The 17,887-nt window shown below is 42.7% G+C and overlaps 1 protein-coding gene across 7 annotated transcripts in view; it reads left to right on the top strand.

The window, feature by feature from the left end:
- DHRS11 (dehydrogenase/reductase 11) overlaps positions 1–17,887 on the top strand; it is a 66,628-nt gene that overhangs the window by 47,581 nt on the left and 1,160 nt on the right. Inside the window, exons 3-7 of one of the 7 annotated variants that reach the window (XM_067538108.1) lie at positions 6,555–6,649; positions 8,299–8,428; positions 9,769–9,861; positions 12,152–12,217; positions 14,219–17,682. In XM_067538108.1, coding sequence (XP_067394209.1) covers positions 6,555–6,649; positions 8,299–8,428; positions 9,769–9,861; positions 12,152–12,217; positions 14,219–14,260 — 426 coding nt within the window. In that variant the 3' untranslated portion in view covers positions 14,261–17,682. The other 6 variants (XM_067538107.1, XM_067538111.1, XM_067538112.1 and 3 more) reach the window with 6 other exon arrangements.

The raw sequence follows: 17,887 nt of genomic DNA, 5'->3' as shown, positions 1-17,887 counted from the left end.
TTTGTGGGGTTGCATAGCGCGGGTCATTGCAGAAGGCAGTCTTCAGGTCAACAGTTATTGCATGGTTTCTTTAAAGAAAAAGCCATTGGATATTGCTTGGCCAAGAGTCCCAGCTGGTGAAAAGCAGCAGAGCTCCCTTGACGTCCAGTTGAGAATCTGACCCAGGATGCTTAATCTTCACTTTAAACTCCTTTTTCAGCTGATGTAGTTATATATATTTTAGTTCTTTGTAGAAGCTTGTTTAGACATCTATTTTGCCTAAATATTCTCTGCTTTTTTTACTGAAGTGGGCAGAGTCGGAAGGGAGGAAAGGGGGAAGAGGAAATTAGCTTTCACCAAAGTTGTCACAAGCTATTTCTTTACAGTCTGAGATTCTCAGATCTAGCCTCCTCTCTCTTTCCTCCATTCTATTGTCTTGTCTCTGAAGAGGGAGGATAAAGGGGGTGGTGGTGGAAGTATAGAAGGAAATTGGTTTTGTGGTTGAGGTGTGCAAGATCTGCGTGCGGTTCCCGGCTCTGTCACAGACTCCTGATGTGACCTTGGAAAAGTCACCTCAACTCTGTGTGCCTCAGTTTCATGTGTGTAAAATCAGGATAATAGTACTTCCTTTCTCCCGTGTTTCATCTCTCTTGTTTATTTAGACCACACGGTCTGTGGAGAAAGGACTGTCTCCTACAATATGTACATACAGTACCTAGCATAATGGGGCCACAGTCTTAGTTGGAGATGGTACTATAATATTAATGATAAGTGCATGTATTTATGGTTCTGTTTTCTGTACTGCACTGTGTTTTTAAATGTTGGAAGTCCCTCTGCTATGGAGGCAGGGTTATGAGGTGATTTGGGATCTTACAGCATGAGAGATTATTTCTGTTTTCTCCCCACTTCTAGAGAATTTTTCTATTTTTTTTTTTAAGTTATGGGAAATGACAAAGAGAGTCCTCCATACTGGAAGTGCACGTTCTGCTCATTGTGTATGGACAACAGACCTGTGTGTGTCTGCTCTGATGTAGCCGTGGCATTAATTGTCAGGGTGACGTTATGCCACCTGTGATAAACCAGGATGTCCAAACTTTATCCAAAGGAGGGCTTTATTGACAGCTTGCCAGCAGCTGAGAGCTGAACCTAACTTGTATCTAATGAATCCAGTTTCAGCAGCACTTTTAATATGGAGGTGAAGCCCCTGGAAACCACAGGCCCGGTGTCTAATTATCCATCCTGATCTGAGCAGCTCTACTGAACTTGGCTCATGATTTTTAACTTGCTAGTAAACATTGAAAACGCTATAAAATAGCTCTGGGTCTTTCTTCCTCTTTGAATAGTCTCGATTCAGAGCTCTGACCTCACAGCCTGGAAATCTCTCTCTCTGCACACACTGTAGCTTTGTATAGTTTTGGTCTGGCAATGGGGTTTTTGCTGTCTCTGTGACTACAGATCCATCTCAGGGATACACATACTGGGTGCCACGTGGGTGCCTCTAATCAACATACATCTAATCTGTTTCTGATGAACTCTCTGATACTTTTGCAGTTTCTTCAAACAGAGGTTGCCAACTCCTTTCATGGGCCACTGGGTCTTTGGCAGAGCTCAGAACAGTAAAAAGATAATTTCTTCAAATGGTCTGCGGGAGGAAAAGTGTTAGCAAATGCTTTTATTTTGAAGGGTGAAACAGAAGCATTTCAAAGTCCTGCTGTGCTGAAGGTGAGGGGAAAAAGATCACTAAATAACCCTAGATCCCTAGTTAGGAGACATTTAGGGCCTAACATTCAATGGAAGGGTTTTTTAATTTTGTTCTTTTCTTGCATCATTTATAAGCCTTTGAGACTGACTTTGACTTTTAACAATCCCTGTTCCCATGTTTCTTCCTTGAAACATCTTACTGTAGCTCCACCAGCCAAAGTGCTCTCGTATATTTATTACAGCCACTGTTCTGCTGTGGGATTTCAGATCCTTGTCACCTGGTATTTTGTTCCCGAATTGTTGTCTGTTGTTTATCTCCTCCCCCCAAGACTGCAGGCTTCTCAGGGCACGGACCACATCCACTTTGCGTCCTCTACAGCACTGAGCAAACTGTTGGCACTTAACAAATACACAGTGTCTTGAGTGTGAATTATATTGGATGTTATATGTGTTTATGTGGGGCTGAATGCTGGGAACCTGATCTGAGTTCTGATGCTGCCTCACCGGAATGTAACTTAAGCCAATCTCTCGCTATTAGAGACCAATGGGGGCATATCATCCTATATCTGCCTATTGTAGGGTTCCTACACTGTCTTCTAAAGCATCTGGTACTGGCCATTGTCAGAGACTAAATGGACCGCAGGTCTCATCCTGTCTGGCAGTTTCTGTGTTCCTAACTCAGTGAAGTCAGTAACCCGAATCAGGCACTGAGAGCTTGGTTATAGTTCCACAAAAGGCTCTTTGGTGCTACTCTGACAGCATAAAGGGGCCTTAAAATGGATAGAAATATCCCCCAGCCTGAAATTGTCCACAAAATGCCCCTTGTACAGAGGGCTCCCTTGGATAGTGTGGAGATCGCATCGGGGCCTGATCAGGTGCCCTACCGTTGACAGTGGCAGGAAGATGTCTTGGGAAGGACCGCAGTTTTGGCTGGTGTTACACTCATAAACTCATAGGCTTTAAGGTCAGAAGGGACCATTATGATCATACAGTCTGACCTTCTGCACAACGCAGGTCACAGAACCTCAACCACGCACTCCTGTAATAGACTCCTAACCTATGACTGAGTTACTGAAGTCCTCAAATCATGGTTTAAAGACTTCAAGGTACAGAGAATTCACCAGAGAATGCACCAGTGACCCGGGCCCCAGCTGCAGAGAAAGGTGAAAAAGCCCCCCAGGGTCTCTGCCAATCTGCTCTGGGGGAAAATTCCTTCCCGACTCCAAATACGGCGATCAGCTAAACCCTGAGCATGTGGGCAAGACTCACCAGCCAGCTACCTGCAAAGAATTCTCTGCAGCAACTCAGAACCCATCCCATCACAAGCCATTGGGCATATTTACCTCTCGTAGTCAAAGATCAGTTAATTGCCAAATTAGGCTGTCCCATCCTACCATCCCTTCCATAAACTCATCAAGCTCAGTCTTGAAGCCAGCTAGGTCTTTTGCCCCCACTGCTCCCTTTGGAAGGCTCTTCCAGAACTTCACTCCCCTGATGGTTAGAAACCTGCATCATAGAAACACTGTGGTTTTGTCTTAATTTCCCCCCTGATTCTGTTTCCTATATGGTACTTTGTCTCCAGTTGGATGGGCAGAAAAATGGCCTCTTGCCAATCCATTGCTGAGATCTGCTTACGAGGAGAGGTATGTGGGTAGCATAGTGCTTGGCTGATTCTATTTTGGGACTTTCAGCAACTTACCCCTTTTTCCAATATCTCTTTATTGAGTTTTATTCCTGTGAATCACTCCAGGTAGAACCACAGTAAGTAGCGGACAAATTGAAAAGATCAGAAATGAGAGAGGTCAGATCCCGGGAAAGGTGGATCAAAGGCAACAATTCCTCTGATGAAAAATTAGATAAGCTTTTACAAGTGGTGGGGCAGGTCCGCACCTGGTGTTAATCAGCATAGCCCTATCCACTTTGATGGAGCGATGCTGATTTTACATCAGCTAAGGATCTAGCTCATAAAATCATAGGCAGAATGAAAACGATGTTTGCTTCCTCAGCGTGGCTCATCTCCAAATATACAATGCAGCTCCCGGCTGTGGGGTGAAGTAGGGGGTGGGTTTTTCAAAAGCACTTATATGATTTAGGAGTATAAATCCCAGTGGGATGTTGAAAATCTCAAACCCCTCCCCAGTCTCAAGGCCCAATGACTGTTCACGTGACTGCTCTCTGTTATCACAAAGTGGTGGCTTTGGAATAGGAGTAAATCCTTCCCCACACCTTGAAAACAATCCCCGCATCTCCTGGCCCAGAGAGGTTTTCAGCAGCCAGACTTATGCCCAGAAGACAGATAACCAAAGGTTAACGTTTAACACCAGATCAAGGTTGTCAAACTCAGCTAAGAGCTGCCACCTTGTGCAATGTCTGGTAGGCCTTGAAACTTGTATGCCCTTAACGGAGTGATTTATGGCTGGCCTCTGCCAGAGCGCCCAAGTGGGGGAGGATGCAAAGAGCTTGCTTCCTGAGTGCAGAGGCTGGTCATAATTACAGCCCTGGCTGTACAGGGGATGCTCAAGGCTAATGCCCCAGGGGAGTTAACCTCCTCAAAGGAAAAGGGGAGGAGGCAAAACTATAGTCCCATCTGTCATGCCCATCCACACCATCCAAAAGACCCAGGCCCAGACCCTCAAAGGTATTTAGGTGCCTAACTCTCCTTGACATAGGCACCTAAATACCTTTAAGTGTCAGGGCTCCAGTATGGTGCTTTAACCACAGGACCATCCTTCCGCTCTTTTGTTACCTACTTTCCCCAGGTTTATGAGGTTTCCATTCTCCCCTCTTTTCTCCCAGCTTGTTTACAATATTGTGCTCTGAATGAGACCAGACTAAAGTCTGCTCAGCCTTCCCCGCTCTGCACAGGAGTTTCTGGAACCCCATGCTGTGGGCACACCTTATTTTACATAGCAATCTTTGAACAACTGCTTCACATTTTACCCACTGACCTTTACAGCCGTGAATTCAAGCTGAACCTTTCATCCACTCCTCGCGGGCTGCATTCCAGCCCAGAGGCAAAAGATTGCACTGCGCATACCATCACATTCAGTGACTGTTGCATGGTGCAGGGTTGGGTGAAAAGTCCTGGCTCTCTGCGTCTTTTGACAGTTGTTCATTGACTGGGGATGTTGTTGCAGTTTGTTAACCATACCTCTGCTGTGTGTCTCTGCAAAGCGACAATACATTACAGCGTGAGGCACGTTTCCACAAAGGCCAGTGACTCTGGTAGCTCTATGGCACTGGTAGATATTGCCAGTAGATCTAATGCATTCTCCTGTTGAGACTTCAACTACTTAAGATGGCTGGGAGCCTCAGGACAAGCAAAGCAAATGCTGCTGCTTCACCTTTGTCCAGCTAAGTCATGGAGGCCCTTTGCTGCTACATATCGATTTTCCTGCCGTTATCTCTAAGCAGTGCAGTTAATAAGATACATAACGTGGTGGGATTTTTTTTATGGTAAAACATTTACTTTTTGGCATCCTCCCCAAATGTAACTGCACGTTATAAAGCAAGATGATGATGATGATTTTAGCTCTCTAAATTAAACATTGCAGAAATGTCCCCCCTCCCCGTCCTTGCTCCTTCAGATAGCCTAGCAGAGAGGCAAGCTGCCAGATCCCAGGTGGTGTAAGCTGGCACCGCTCCATTGGCTTCAGTGGAATAATGCTGATTTACAGCAGCTGAGAATCTGACCTGAGGACTTCATACTCATGACTTCACTACTTCACAGAGAGGAGCACAGGTGTTCACGGAGGCTTTTTGTGCAACTTAAAAGCCAAGATCTCTCTCTCAAATGTTTTTTTGTTGTTGTTTCTTTACTTAAAATTTGGAGTTGAAACAATCCATTCACACTTTCCTTGACCTTGCTAACTGTGAAATCAAATAGATTTCAAATACCCTGCCCGTTCTTGGCTTTACTCCAGCCCCAGAATACTGGGCAACTTTTGCTGCGACCTCTAGATACTGTATCTCCCACATGATCAAGGTCAATTTTTAACTTTGGCATGTGAGGATTTTAGCTTCATAGTTCCTGACGTGATGGCATTGTGCTGGCTAAATGCCCAAGCAGTGTTTATACGCTCAGCCAATGTGTAGTTTAATTTAAAAAAAAACCCAAAACCTTTTTATTTAATTTGGACCGCGGTAGCACATAGACGATCCAGTCATGCACCAGGAGCCCACTGTGCTAACTCTTGTACAAACACAGAATAAAAAGTCAGTCCCTGCCTCAAAGAACTTACAATGAGAAAATACAATTTTCACTTTCCCATAACTCAGAACCAGCCAAAACAACTCTTCCTCCCACTTTGTTTTAAAACAAGTGAATAAAATTCATACTGGCTGAGAGCAAGCCTGGGGAATTTCATCCCCCTAAATGAATGTTGTTATGGGATGGCATCAAACTTTAAAAGTCCTATGGATACTGTAACAAACTGGCTGGTGCCTGTGTGTCACCACTGCACTACAGGATGACATCAGAACTGCCTGAACATGTGTCTTAGGACCTGTGGTGGTGACAGCTAATGGAGGATCTCTTCTTTTTTTAAATCTTAAGTAGTAAGAGCCTGTGCTTTGAAGCCGGAAGATCAGAGTTATATCCTGTTAAGTTCTGAAGGGCAGTGGCTGCATCGTAGTGACAATGTGAAATCTCAGGTGGTTTCCAAGTCACCGATGCTGGTTCCAGCCACATTTTCCTCCGTGACTGGTTTTGAAGTGCATGCTAGTATGTTTAAGCCAAACCCATTCCTTTGGCTGCATTGTGGCTACATGAGAGGTGTAAGTCAAGGCAGAATTTATCCCGAGCATACAAGGATGAGCATGAAATCCATGGTCACTGCAATAGGCTTTAATCTCCATTTTTTATGCTATTTTAGGTCAATGTTATGGCTGTAAGTATCTGCACCCGGGAGGTCTATCAGTCCATGAAGGAAAGAAACGTTGATGATGGCCATATTATTAACATTAACAGGTAAAAAATCGGATAGTGGCTGGCACTGAAAATAGCCCTGCTTTGCTGTGGGTTGTCTTTCTTTGCTGTTTTTTGTTTTTTTGTTTTTGTTGTTGCTTTACAATCTGACGCTATACATCCCTGACTCCCCTGCTGCCTGTCTCTTGAAGTCAATCTGTCTCTGACTGAGATTGTTTTCTGTGCATGTATGTTTTTTGGCCTTTCTGTTTTTGATACCGAAGATTCCTGCAGTAGGTTGTCAGTATGTGTTGCTGACTCATGTCCTATGTAATGGGCCTATAATGGAGTATGTCACAGCTTCTCCTTTTCCAGATAAGGCTGCTTGTTGTGCCACTGTACATACGGTACAGGAACACAGGCGATCAATGAGCCCTCTTCTCTACTAGGGGCCTACCCTACAAGTGGGCAACATTCATTCATGGAAAGCCTATAATGGAGCTCTATATGGGTGAAGAATTGGTGTTTGGTAAGGTGAAATTCACCCCTCCAACCCAGGACCAAGATACAGGCTGAGAGAACAGCTGCACCAATTGGGGATCTCCATAAACACATGGATCCTCTGGTCTCTTCCCTAGCCCAGACTCTTCACTGTCCACTGAGCTGGCAATTACAGGGTTTTTACTGGGGGCAGGGTGTCTCCATTCACAGCTACAATGTAGGGTTTACATGTTGCAAAGGGACTTTTATTGACCCTCCGCACTGGGATGAATACCATCCCACGTCTGGAACTAATATTGACTAAAAACTGATGCTGGGCCCTGTGTGTTGTCCTGGTATGTTTCTACCACCTATTACAAACATTCCTCCCACCTTCTAATAAACTCAGGTCTTGTCTACACTGGAGATTTCTCCTGATGACAACCATTGTTGTCCATCCATCCATATGACACCAGTATAAATCACAGCTTTTAGGTTTTTTTCCTGTTGACTCTATGGTGTGGCTACACTAGTGACTAGGGTGACCAGATAGCATGTATGAAAAATCGGGATGGGGATGGGGGGTAATGGCACCTATATAAGAAAATGCCCTGAATATCAGGACTGTCCATATAAAATCAGGACATCTGGTCACCCTACCAGTGACTGGATACCTATGGTTAACACTCAGCATAGACAGGGCCTTAGTGTCATCCCACATTGAAGACCCAGAAGGTCAGTCTTTGGGATGGGTCTGAACTCTTTCTATTTTCTTTTTAATTTGTTTTGGGAAAAATCAGTATACCCAGTTACAAACTTTAAAAATTGTAATTGAAATTTCAAATTTTTTAAACATTTTGACCACTCTATAAACTGGTCAAAACCAAGAAAGATTGTCATAAGAATGTTGCCAATAATTTTTTGAAAATTCCAAACTTTTCAGCTAACTCTAGAAATCAATCATGTAAAAAAAAAAAAAAAAAATCTCCATGTATGATTCCCCCCATTTCATTTTATAGTTTAATATAGTCTCTCACTATTCAAACCTCATTAGCTCATTTCCTAGCTCACAGCGGGGAAGGGGGAAATTCCATATTTATTCATCCATGTAGGTTAGGTATGGTTTTTTCCCCTCTCTGTGGGTTCACTAGGGCGGCAATAAATTAATTTTTTTAGTATGGTACTGGTTCCTGCTCCCCCCCTTACCTCCTTTCTTTCTGTTCTCTTCTCAGCATGAATGGCCACAGTGTTGTGCCACAGTCAGTTGTTCATTTTTACAGTGCCACCAAGTACGCTGTTACAGCATTGACGGAGGGACTAAGACAAGAACTTAGAGAAGCCAAGACTCATATACGAGCTACAGTGAGTGATTTTTCTCTGCCATTTTAATCAACAGTTGAGTGATCGCTGACGGTGTGTGCATGAAGTTTTACCTTGGAAGCATATTTTTGAGGAAAGGGTAGTACTTCTCCTGTTCCTGTCTCTGCCTCTGAGTTGCTGTGTGCCTCAATTTCTTGGCACCCAAACTTGAGATATCTCAGGCCTGATTTTCAAGGGGTATTGAGCACCTGCTACTCAAACATGCAGGCTCTCAGTGCCACCGTGTTGTTTCACGGAATACACACACACAAAAGTTAGATAAAAACATGAAAACTCTTACTGCAAGGTTGCTACATAACACTACTTTATTTCTTAGAATTCAGAATGATAACACATAAGAGCCCTTCCTCCTCCCCATCCCCCCCCCAAAAAAACCCCAAAACCAGACAGAGAGAAAGCAGACTGCTCCATAACACAGAGAAGCACAGTGCACTCCACCTTACTCTAGGTTGTCTGTCTGCTGACTGTCTGCTGTCTCACATCACATGCTCCCCTACAGACTCCCCCAGCCTGCAAGCAGGACTAGGGAAAATCCCTGAAATTTGAAGTGACCGCTTACAATTTAAACACAGTTTTCAGTATACCACACACTGAAAATCAGCACCCAGTTTGTTCAAGCTGAACACCAAAAGCTGAGGCAACCAAAATTAAGGGCACTGAAATTTAACCTCTTTGTGCCTCAGGTCCCGCTTGTGTAAAGTGGAGTTAATAATTCTTATCTACCTCACTAGTGTTTGAGGAGGCTTAATTCATGTTAGTAAAGTGCTTTGAGATCCTCACATAGACGTTAGTATAGAAATACGAATGGACAAGGCACCGCACCAGGAGTCATGAGACTTGGGTTCTGCTGCTGACTTAATCACCGACTCACTAAATGACCTCAGGCAACTCACTTGGCTCTCCTGTGCCTCAGTTTCCCTTCTGGAAAAGGGTTGGGGGAACTGGACCGAGAAACAGAAAATATGGATTTTTGGGGGGAGAATAACTTTTTTGAACTGCACAAAATGTACAGTAACTTACTGAGAGAGCAGGGAGAATGCATTAAAAATGGATAATACCAGTCAGCTAGTAGCTTTGCTTGAACTGTTTAGTAAGCTTGACTCTCGGTGGTATTTTATTCAACAGCTATACTGTATAGCAAGTTATTTTGTTGTGCTGAACCTTCTCTTTGTGATGTAGAGGCTGTCTTTTAGCAATCCCCATAGTAATAACCTACATTGATCATTAAGTCAGTATCTATTCTCTTAAAATATTTGTCTCTTTTTTTGTTTAATGAAAGAGGAGTTACAAATCCTATTAGGATGTGCTCTGTTCTTTTCCAGTGTATATCTCCAGGGCTGGTGGAAACTGGATTTGCTTTTAAACTTCATGATAATGATCCAGAAAGAGCTGCTGCAACCTACGAGAGCATTAGGGTATGGAACTGAGAAATGAATGCAGAGGAAAATTACACTGATTGCATGGCTAATGATCTCTCTCTAACTAATAATCTTTTAGGGCTCCAAGTATGCAGGGCTCTGAGCGCCTCCTGACAAATGCTGAGCATCCTCAACTCTCATCGAAATAAATGGGAGGTGAGGTGACTCAGGACCCGTTAGGAGGTGTTCAGCACCTCAGCAGGATTGGATTCTTCATACTGAACCTCAGATTTTGGACTGACGTCCACACATACCATGCAAATTTTTAATGGATTTCAGTCTTTTTAATTTTCTTATTTACAAGAACATCGAAGTATAAAGATCAACCAATTTTTGACATTTTGCGGTTTAAAGTGAATTGTGTATTATTTGCAGGTTTCAAGTGACTTATGTATTATTGGAGAGAATAGGTATCCGGCAAGTGTTCCCCAGTAGCTACTACACTTTCTGAAAGCTGGACTTTACAATTTTGGAAATTCAGAAACTAACCAGCTTCTTGTAGAGATGGAGGTTTAAAATATTTTTAAAAAATTAAGCATCTTGCCTTCAGAGCTCATCTGAAGTCTGATTTATTTAATGAAGTACTCTGGGAGGGATATAAACCCTCATGCTTCAGGACACAAGTTAGCTTTAAACTAATGAGGGTCAGGAAGGAACTTTCCCAGGGATCAGGTTACCCCTTAATTGACTAGTGCAGGGTTTCTTGTACCTTCCTGTGAAGCAGTTGGAGAGATGGAATCTTCAGCCCAGCTGTTTGGGCTGCTCTGCCTCCATGCCAGGCTGTGAGATCTAATCCAGACCATGCCTATGCCTCTTGAATATGGGGAGGCTGGCTCCCCCCTGAGGCCCTGCCCCTGCTCTGCCTCCTCCCACTAAACTCCCCACCTGCTGCTTGTTACTGTGAGGCCTGGGGGCAGAAAGAGGCAGAGTGAGGGTGGGGCCTTGGGGGTAGAGGCTGAGCAGGAGCTTCCAGCGGTGGAGGGAGCTGAGGCCTCTGGTACCCGCTGCCGATGAGTATCAGATATGGCCTAATCCTTTTCCTTCCCACCCTATGCAGGATTTTGGCCCAGTGGCTCTGTGTCGTGCACATTGTCACAGGCCATATCCCTGGCTCACCCCAATACCTCCTTTACAAAGGGGGAAGTGAGGAGTCTAGCTGGGGCGCTTTTCCAACCTGTGGTCCCTGCTACTACTGCTGCCCCTTGCACGTTGGACCGGATGCTTTTGGACACACCCTGGGACTTGCCCCTTCATCTTTAACACAATGACAATGCCGGGAGTTTTATTCTGATCAGTCTTTAAGGTTGTAAATATCTGAAGCAAGTATCTAAATAAAACAATTCCCATTAAAGCAAGCTTAAAACCTAAGCAGAGCCTGCCAAGGGGAATCCAAGGAGTGTGATCACACTTTACCTAACCCAGGGAGCAGGTCTTTCTTGGCATCTCGAAAACGCGCTCTCTTCACATATCACAAACTTATTAGCCACACTGGTTAGCTCCTGGTGCCTTTTTTGATTATACACAGTATGGAACATATAAGGATCCAAGCACAAGTGACCGACTGATGTTCATAGAGTGTGTTTAACGCTGATACTGAATAATCCGCAGTGGACTAAGGCAGAGAAGGAAGATTGTATATTTTTCTTTAACAAACAGCCCAGTTCTAACAATCTGTTGCTCTGGTAAAATCATCTTTTTCAGTTAAATTATGACCTACGCCACTGGCTGAAAATCTGCTAGACGTATTTCCAAAAGGTGTCTCATAGGGATAACATCTGAGGTCCAGAAAGTTGAAATACTTTTTCTAGGCGAGGCAGAGTGGTCTAGTGGATAGCATATGGTACTAGAAGTCAGGAGACATAGGTTCTAGTCTCTGCTCTTCTGCTGCTGCTGCTTCTACTGCTGTGTGATCTTGGGCAAATTACTTCATTTCTCTCTGCTTCTGTTTACCTTCTGAGCCTTGCCTGCCTTATCTATTTGGACTGTAAGCTTTTCAGGACAGGGACTGTCTCTTACTATGTTTTTTGTGCAGCACCTAGCACACTGGGGGCCTAATCTCAGCTGGCGCACTGTTGTAATAGTAATAATAATAGCGAATGCAAAAATAAAAACAATCAACTTCCCTTATTATAGTTTTAATGCAGTTTTCCCCCATGTCTGTTTTTCCATTTGGAATGCACTAGATGATTTTGTTGTAACCTGTTAATTGTTAAAAACTGAGCAATCTTACTGTTACTTTTTTCTAATTAATCCTTTGTCTCAGTTAATATTGGTTTTTTCTTTCCAGTGTCTAAAAGCTGAAGATATGGCCAATGCTGTCATATATGTACTAAGTGCCCCACCTCACGTACAGGTAGGTTACAGCTCATGTAAAGTAATATCTCTGTTGTGGGTAACTGAAGGAGTCAAGGGGAATTTTGCAGGCCTGACATCTGTTGATCAGCGTTGCAGTGTCCATATAGCCGTGTGCTCAGAAGACAGGCCTAGGGATTAATATTGATCATTTTAGCTTACATGTACCTTATGGCAACATTGAAAATGCAAGGATCGAACAGCTAAAGCCTGCATGTATAGAGGATTCAAAAGTTCCTATCCCAGAAAAAGTTGTCTGGGACTCCTAGAACCTAGGTTAATGGAAGGAACATGGACACACCTCGCCCCGTTGAACTGTCTCCTGAAGTTCTGCTGACATTCATGGGGCTAGATCAGATTCTGCCAGCCAGCAGTTTAGGGTCCAATCCTGCGGAGTGATGAGCGTCTCCCCCAAAGGTGCTTGGAACTCTCAGCTGCCTTTGAAACTGAGAAGTCCCCAGTTCTGCTCCCCCTGAAATTGCAGAGTTCCCATTGACTTAAATAGGAGCAGGCCCTATCTATGGGACTTCTCTGGCCTGCATCACCCTAGTGTCTGGCACCTCTCAGTCTTTTATGTATTTATCCTCACAACGCTCCTGTGAAGCAGGGCAATGATGATATCTCCATTTTACAGATGGAGATCTGATGGACAGAAAAGCTAAGTGACTTGCCTAGGGTCACAAAGGATGTTTGTAGCAGAGCAGGAATTGAAGTCAGGTGTCCTGCAGTCCAAGCTACCACTCTGCCCACTGACCCATCCTTCCTCTCCCTCACCTCTTTCTAATGGGTACCGAGTACCTCACAGAATGAGGGCTGTTAACAGGTCTGATACATAAGCTAAGTGCATCATCTCCTCTGCAGTGACTGGCCCACACAGAGGATAAGAGGCTACTACTGCTGCCACCTACTCCTTCAGCTCCTCGCTGTCTTGCTTTTATGCCTCTCTCAAATGTGCATTTAAGGTAGTTTTTACTTGGTAAATTCCCTTGGGTGCTTTCAGTTGCTTTTAAAATCACAATGAATTTGCGGCTCGTACATTAAAATAACCTTAGCGTCTCCCTCTGCGTTACGCACAAACCACTCATTCCTCAGCTGTACGGCCAGATTGTCAATGATAGCGGCTGGTGCTGAGCACTTTAGGAAATCTGCCTGATGTCTATTTGGCACTTGCCTTTTGCCTCTTGCTCGAGGGTCCCAAAGGGGTTTTCAAATGTTTTGTTCTTTCAGACATATTTCTCACCCACTTCATAATAAATAAACAAACACTTTGCTTCTCTGTCGTGTTTCAGCTCTTTGCTGGTGTGAAGTGACAAGCCCCTATCAATCCAGATTTCTAGGACTCTAAAAAAATGATATGCGAGAAGACTGAGTGGAGACCCAGTAAATGATGAAAACAAGAAACATGTTAAATGACTTTGGCCTTGAAAAAATGACTAGCAAGTTCTTTACATGGGCTCCTGCAAAGCATTGGAGTAAGACATATGAACATAAGAGCTGTCTTCCTGAATCTGTCCAATGGCCCATTTAGTCCAGTGTCCTGTCTTTAACAGGGGCCAATATTTGCTGCTTCAGAGAAAGGTACAAGTTTCCCTGCAATAAGCAGTTATGGAATAACCTGCCCATGAGCAATGCTCCTTCCTGACTCTCATTAGGTAGAAGTTGGTTTATGCCCTGAAGCATGAGGGTTTATAACCAATATCATCTTACACTGTCTTCCTTCTCTTCTAGGTACTAAGATTTTTATCCTTTATCCACCTTAAAAACACTGCAATTCTGTTTGAAGAAAAAAATCATGGTTAAAAGAAAAAAGCTCTCTGTCATTAAAAACAAATCAACCAACCTAATGACTGATGGCTGAATAACTCTGAAGGGATCTATATCTTGTCACATACATTGTGTTCATTTGCAGTTTGTCATTATTATGTTTCAGCATCTAGCACACCATGGACCTCTTAAAATGGGCTTCATTGCTACAGTAAAATCACGTATTGGTCTTTTCCAGATTGGAGATATTCAGATGAGGCCGACAGAGCAGATTTCATAGCAAATGAAGAGGAATGCAGGCATCACCGTACATCAATCCCCTTTCCAGACCCTCCAGCAGTTTAGGGTTTCATCTGCTGGTTGACTACTTTTAATTGGATTCCAAGGATCACATTTGAAGAATTAATTTTCTCTCTTTCTCTCTCTCCCTCTGAGCTGGTGCTGAACCAGTAAAAAAATTACTCTTGGTATTGCGTATCTCTTCCTCCCCCATTACAGTAAATGTAATTTGAAAACACTGCAGGGAAGCAAATCAGTGGAATTCTGTATTATTATTGGTTTGTTTTTCTAGTTTTGTTTGGGTCTTGTTTGCTGATGCTCCAGACAGACACAGGTGAAGAATCATGAGATATTTGCCAACTTCAAAGCATCATTTGGTTGATGGCTCCTTTCTGCTGATGGGCATTCTTTGAATTGTTGCAATGAATTGAATGGCACATGACCTGTCACTTTCTTCTTCTTCTTTTTTTTTTTTAAACTATTATTATCAGAGGCATCCCAACTACTTCATATGGCAGATGTGATTTCCATCTCCTTCCTGTTCAGCTGTGACATATTAATGTATTGAAAGGAGATTTCCTTTGTACTTAGAACAAAGGGTTTGCGTTAATAACAGCCCTCTCTTCTAAAGTCAAAACAATTGACAAGACATCCACTGTCCACCTGCTTCAACATACTTAATGCTTCAGATTTTTAGTGTATTTCGTGTATCAGTCAATCTTATTTCTGTTTCTCTTGCATCTATTCAAAGCTAATTTTGCTTGTCAGTAAAGGTCATGTGACCTTCCTCCCACACGCGCGCGCGCCCCCCGCCCCCGTAGCCCACAGTGCCAGAAGAAGTGTAAAGAATACTTTTCCTGTTTACAGGAATTGTGCCTGACAGATGTGAAGAAGTATCTCTGTGTGATTGCCATTTCTGTCTCTTACTAGGTAGGTAGTTAGATAGATAGATGGAGGGATAGGCACCTGAATTTCCACAGGTTATGGAATGACTATCTAATGTTTAAGTGGCATAGTTAAAGTATGAGTGAGTTGTTTGGTCTTCTTAATAAAAGTAAAATAAAATTGTGTATTGTCGTCTTGTGATCATGTATATTCTTTGTACCATCTCTTAGCATTCTTGATGTTTTTGTATGTTTGATATTTGCATGCATTGACACTTTTTGGACATATTGACAGTCTTAGAAATGCTTTTTATGGTGCTGTTTAAATACTGATTGCTGAAAGCTAGTAAGTTGGAAACGTTGAAACTATGAAATGGTATATGATTGGATTCTTGGCGGGGGAGAGAGAGAGAGAGATGAACCATGCTGAACCTGTCCAGAATGCATGACTTCTAAACTGCAGGTATAAAGCCTGATTCTGATTTCATTACCAGTTTTATGTTGGTGTAATTCTTTGAGTTACTCCTGATTTACACTGTCCTGTGACTAAGGAGAATCAGACCCATAGCTGATTACACTTACAGTTGCAAGACCACTTTAGCTACCATGTTTAGACTCCATTAGAATGGTATAAAAGAAACCTATGTGTACACTCCAACCCAATATGCAATTGTGGAGCTGTTAATATACATGTTGCCTTAAGATTCCGATTTCACTTCTGCTGTGATCTCAATTTGCTGTAGCATTTCTGGTGGTGAACCTGCTGTATTAGGTGGAGCAGGTATAGTCAAGTGACCTGAGCACTGGACTGGGGGCCAGGGAACGTAATTCTGATCTCTTCACTTACACTGGTTTTACAGCAACTATGGGTGTTACTCCTTGTTTATATCAGTGTAAGAGAGACCAGAATCAGGGCAAATACCTCCTGAATTCCAACTCTCTCTTTAGCCTTGGGCAAGTCACTTAACCTCTCCCCTGTTCTGTAAAATGGGGATAATAATACTTACCTACCTCACAGGGGTGTTGTGAGGACTCAATTGTTTTATAAAGCACTTTGAATATGAAAAGCGCTATGTAAGTGATAAGTATTATTAAGTATTATTAATTACATCTTGTGATACACAAAATTACTTGTGCCAAAGACTGGCACCAGTAGGCTGATATGGCCACAATAGTTGGTAATGCATATGTTAGTAACATTGGCATAAATGAAAAAGCTTGTAACTTTTTTCTCTTTAAAAGTGCATTCATGATTTTTTTTTTTTCTTGCCATTCCTGGTTTCTCATCCACTTTCTGATGGGTAAGGCATGTACTCACTCAGCCCTGCTTCTGGATTTGGCTTTTTAAGTCACTGAGAGTGAAATTCACCACTGTGCAGAGGACTTGAACCAAGCCAATGCACCACTTAACTGATCTATTGGCCTTCGTACAGGCCCTCTGCACAGGAGTAAATTTTATCCTGGGTGCTGAATTAGATCATATGCAGCAAGGGACACCAGTGCAACCTTGATTAACAGACTCTGTCCTTAACAACAGTCCAGCAGAGCTCAAGACACTTGGCACATGCTTTGCTATATACTGGAGCCCTTGTTTTGCTCAGCTGTGTGGCACTTGGGTAAGCAGAGTCAAAGTGCTAATGTATTATTGTACTGAGACATTTTTGTAAACTACCCTCCCAGATTTTGTACAGAACCATTGTGATATTCAGCTTGGTTTAATTTGAAAACTCTTTATGTTCTCCCAAGGATTTATCTGCATTGGGAATTGGATTTCATCATTTCAACAGATGCACTGTGCAGTGTTTGTGATATTATAAAAAGAAAATACTGGAAATGGTGATTACATTTGGAATCTGAGCCAAATTAATGTTTAGAAATTGGAAACCTGGCGGGGGAAATCCGTAAACCCGAGTCCAGCAAAGCACTTAACCACATGTTTAACACTGAAATCAATGAGAATACTCATATGCTTAATGTTAAGCACATGCTTAAGTGCTTTGCTGGATCGGGACCTAAATTGATAATTCTGCTTTGACTTCAGAGAGCATTACCTAAAGTCTCTGCCTATGAAAAGCGCTATTCCAGTTCGCTAATATTCCTTAACATAGGGAACTGGTGGCCTCATGGTTTTAAAAAGTCCCATTCAAATGTTTTTCTACATTTGTAACCTTCTCAGACTGATAAAATAAGGTATTGTCTTTCAAATTATTTCACTCCCAACTGTCCAGTATATTTTCCATTCTGAATCTTTTAGGAAACTTTTCCTGCTGCCGGTTAACTTCCTACCTTTGAGTTCCTAAAACAAGTGCAAACCTTGAAGGGGCTTGAAAATAAATAACTAGTTCTGTTGCTCTGCCTCTCATGTACACTTACCTAGACAGACGGCACTTTGAATCATCTTTCTGGAATGATGGGGCATTGGCAACACTACTATGAAGATGAGATGGGGCTGTTTTTAAACCCCCAAATAGGAGGGTGAACTGTTTAATTTATCGATAGGTTTCTAATTGTGAACTGTAAAATAAAAAAGAGAAAAATACTATGGCTTTGTCTTAATTTTAAAATGTATATATTATATCTACAGCTAAATCCTTGTGTAACAAACACCTGTCTTAGGAAGAATTCAAACAGAAAACAAGTGATTTTGTTTCTAGTTCTTCAGGGTGGGGAATATAGCTTCCTTTGTGTTTGTACAGGGCGTAGCACTTTCTTTTTAATATTTAAAGCATTGCTTAGGCCTCTGT

The sequence above is a fragment of the Emydura macquarii genome, unplaced genomic scaffold, assembly GCF_026122565.2.
Source record: "Emydura macquarii macquarii isolate MOO-44397 ecotype Brisbane River unplaced genomic scaffold, CSIRO-AGI_Emac_v2 contig_450, whole genome shotgun sequence".
NCBI lineage: Eukaryota > Metazoa > Chordata > Testudines > Chelidae > Emydura > Emydura macquarii.
The sequence above is the reverse complement of the archived record's forward strand: the minus strand, read 5'-3'. Positions and strand labels throughout refer to the sequence as shown.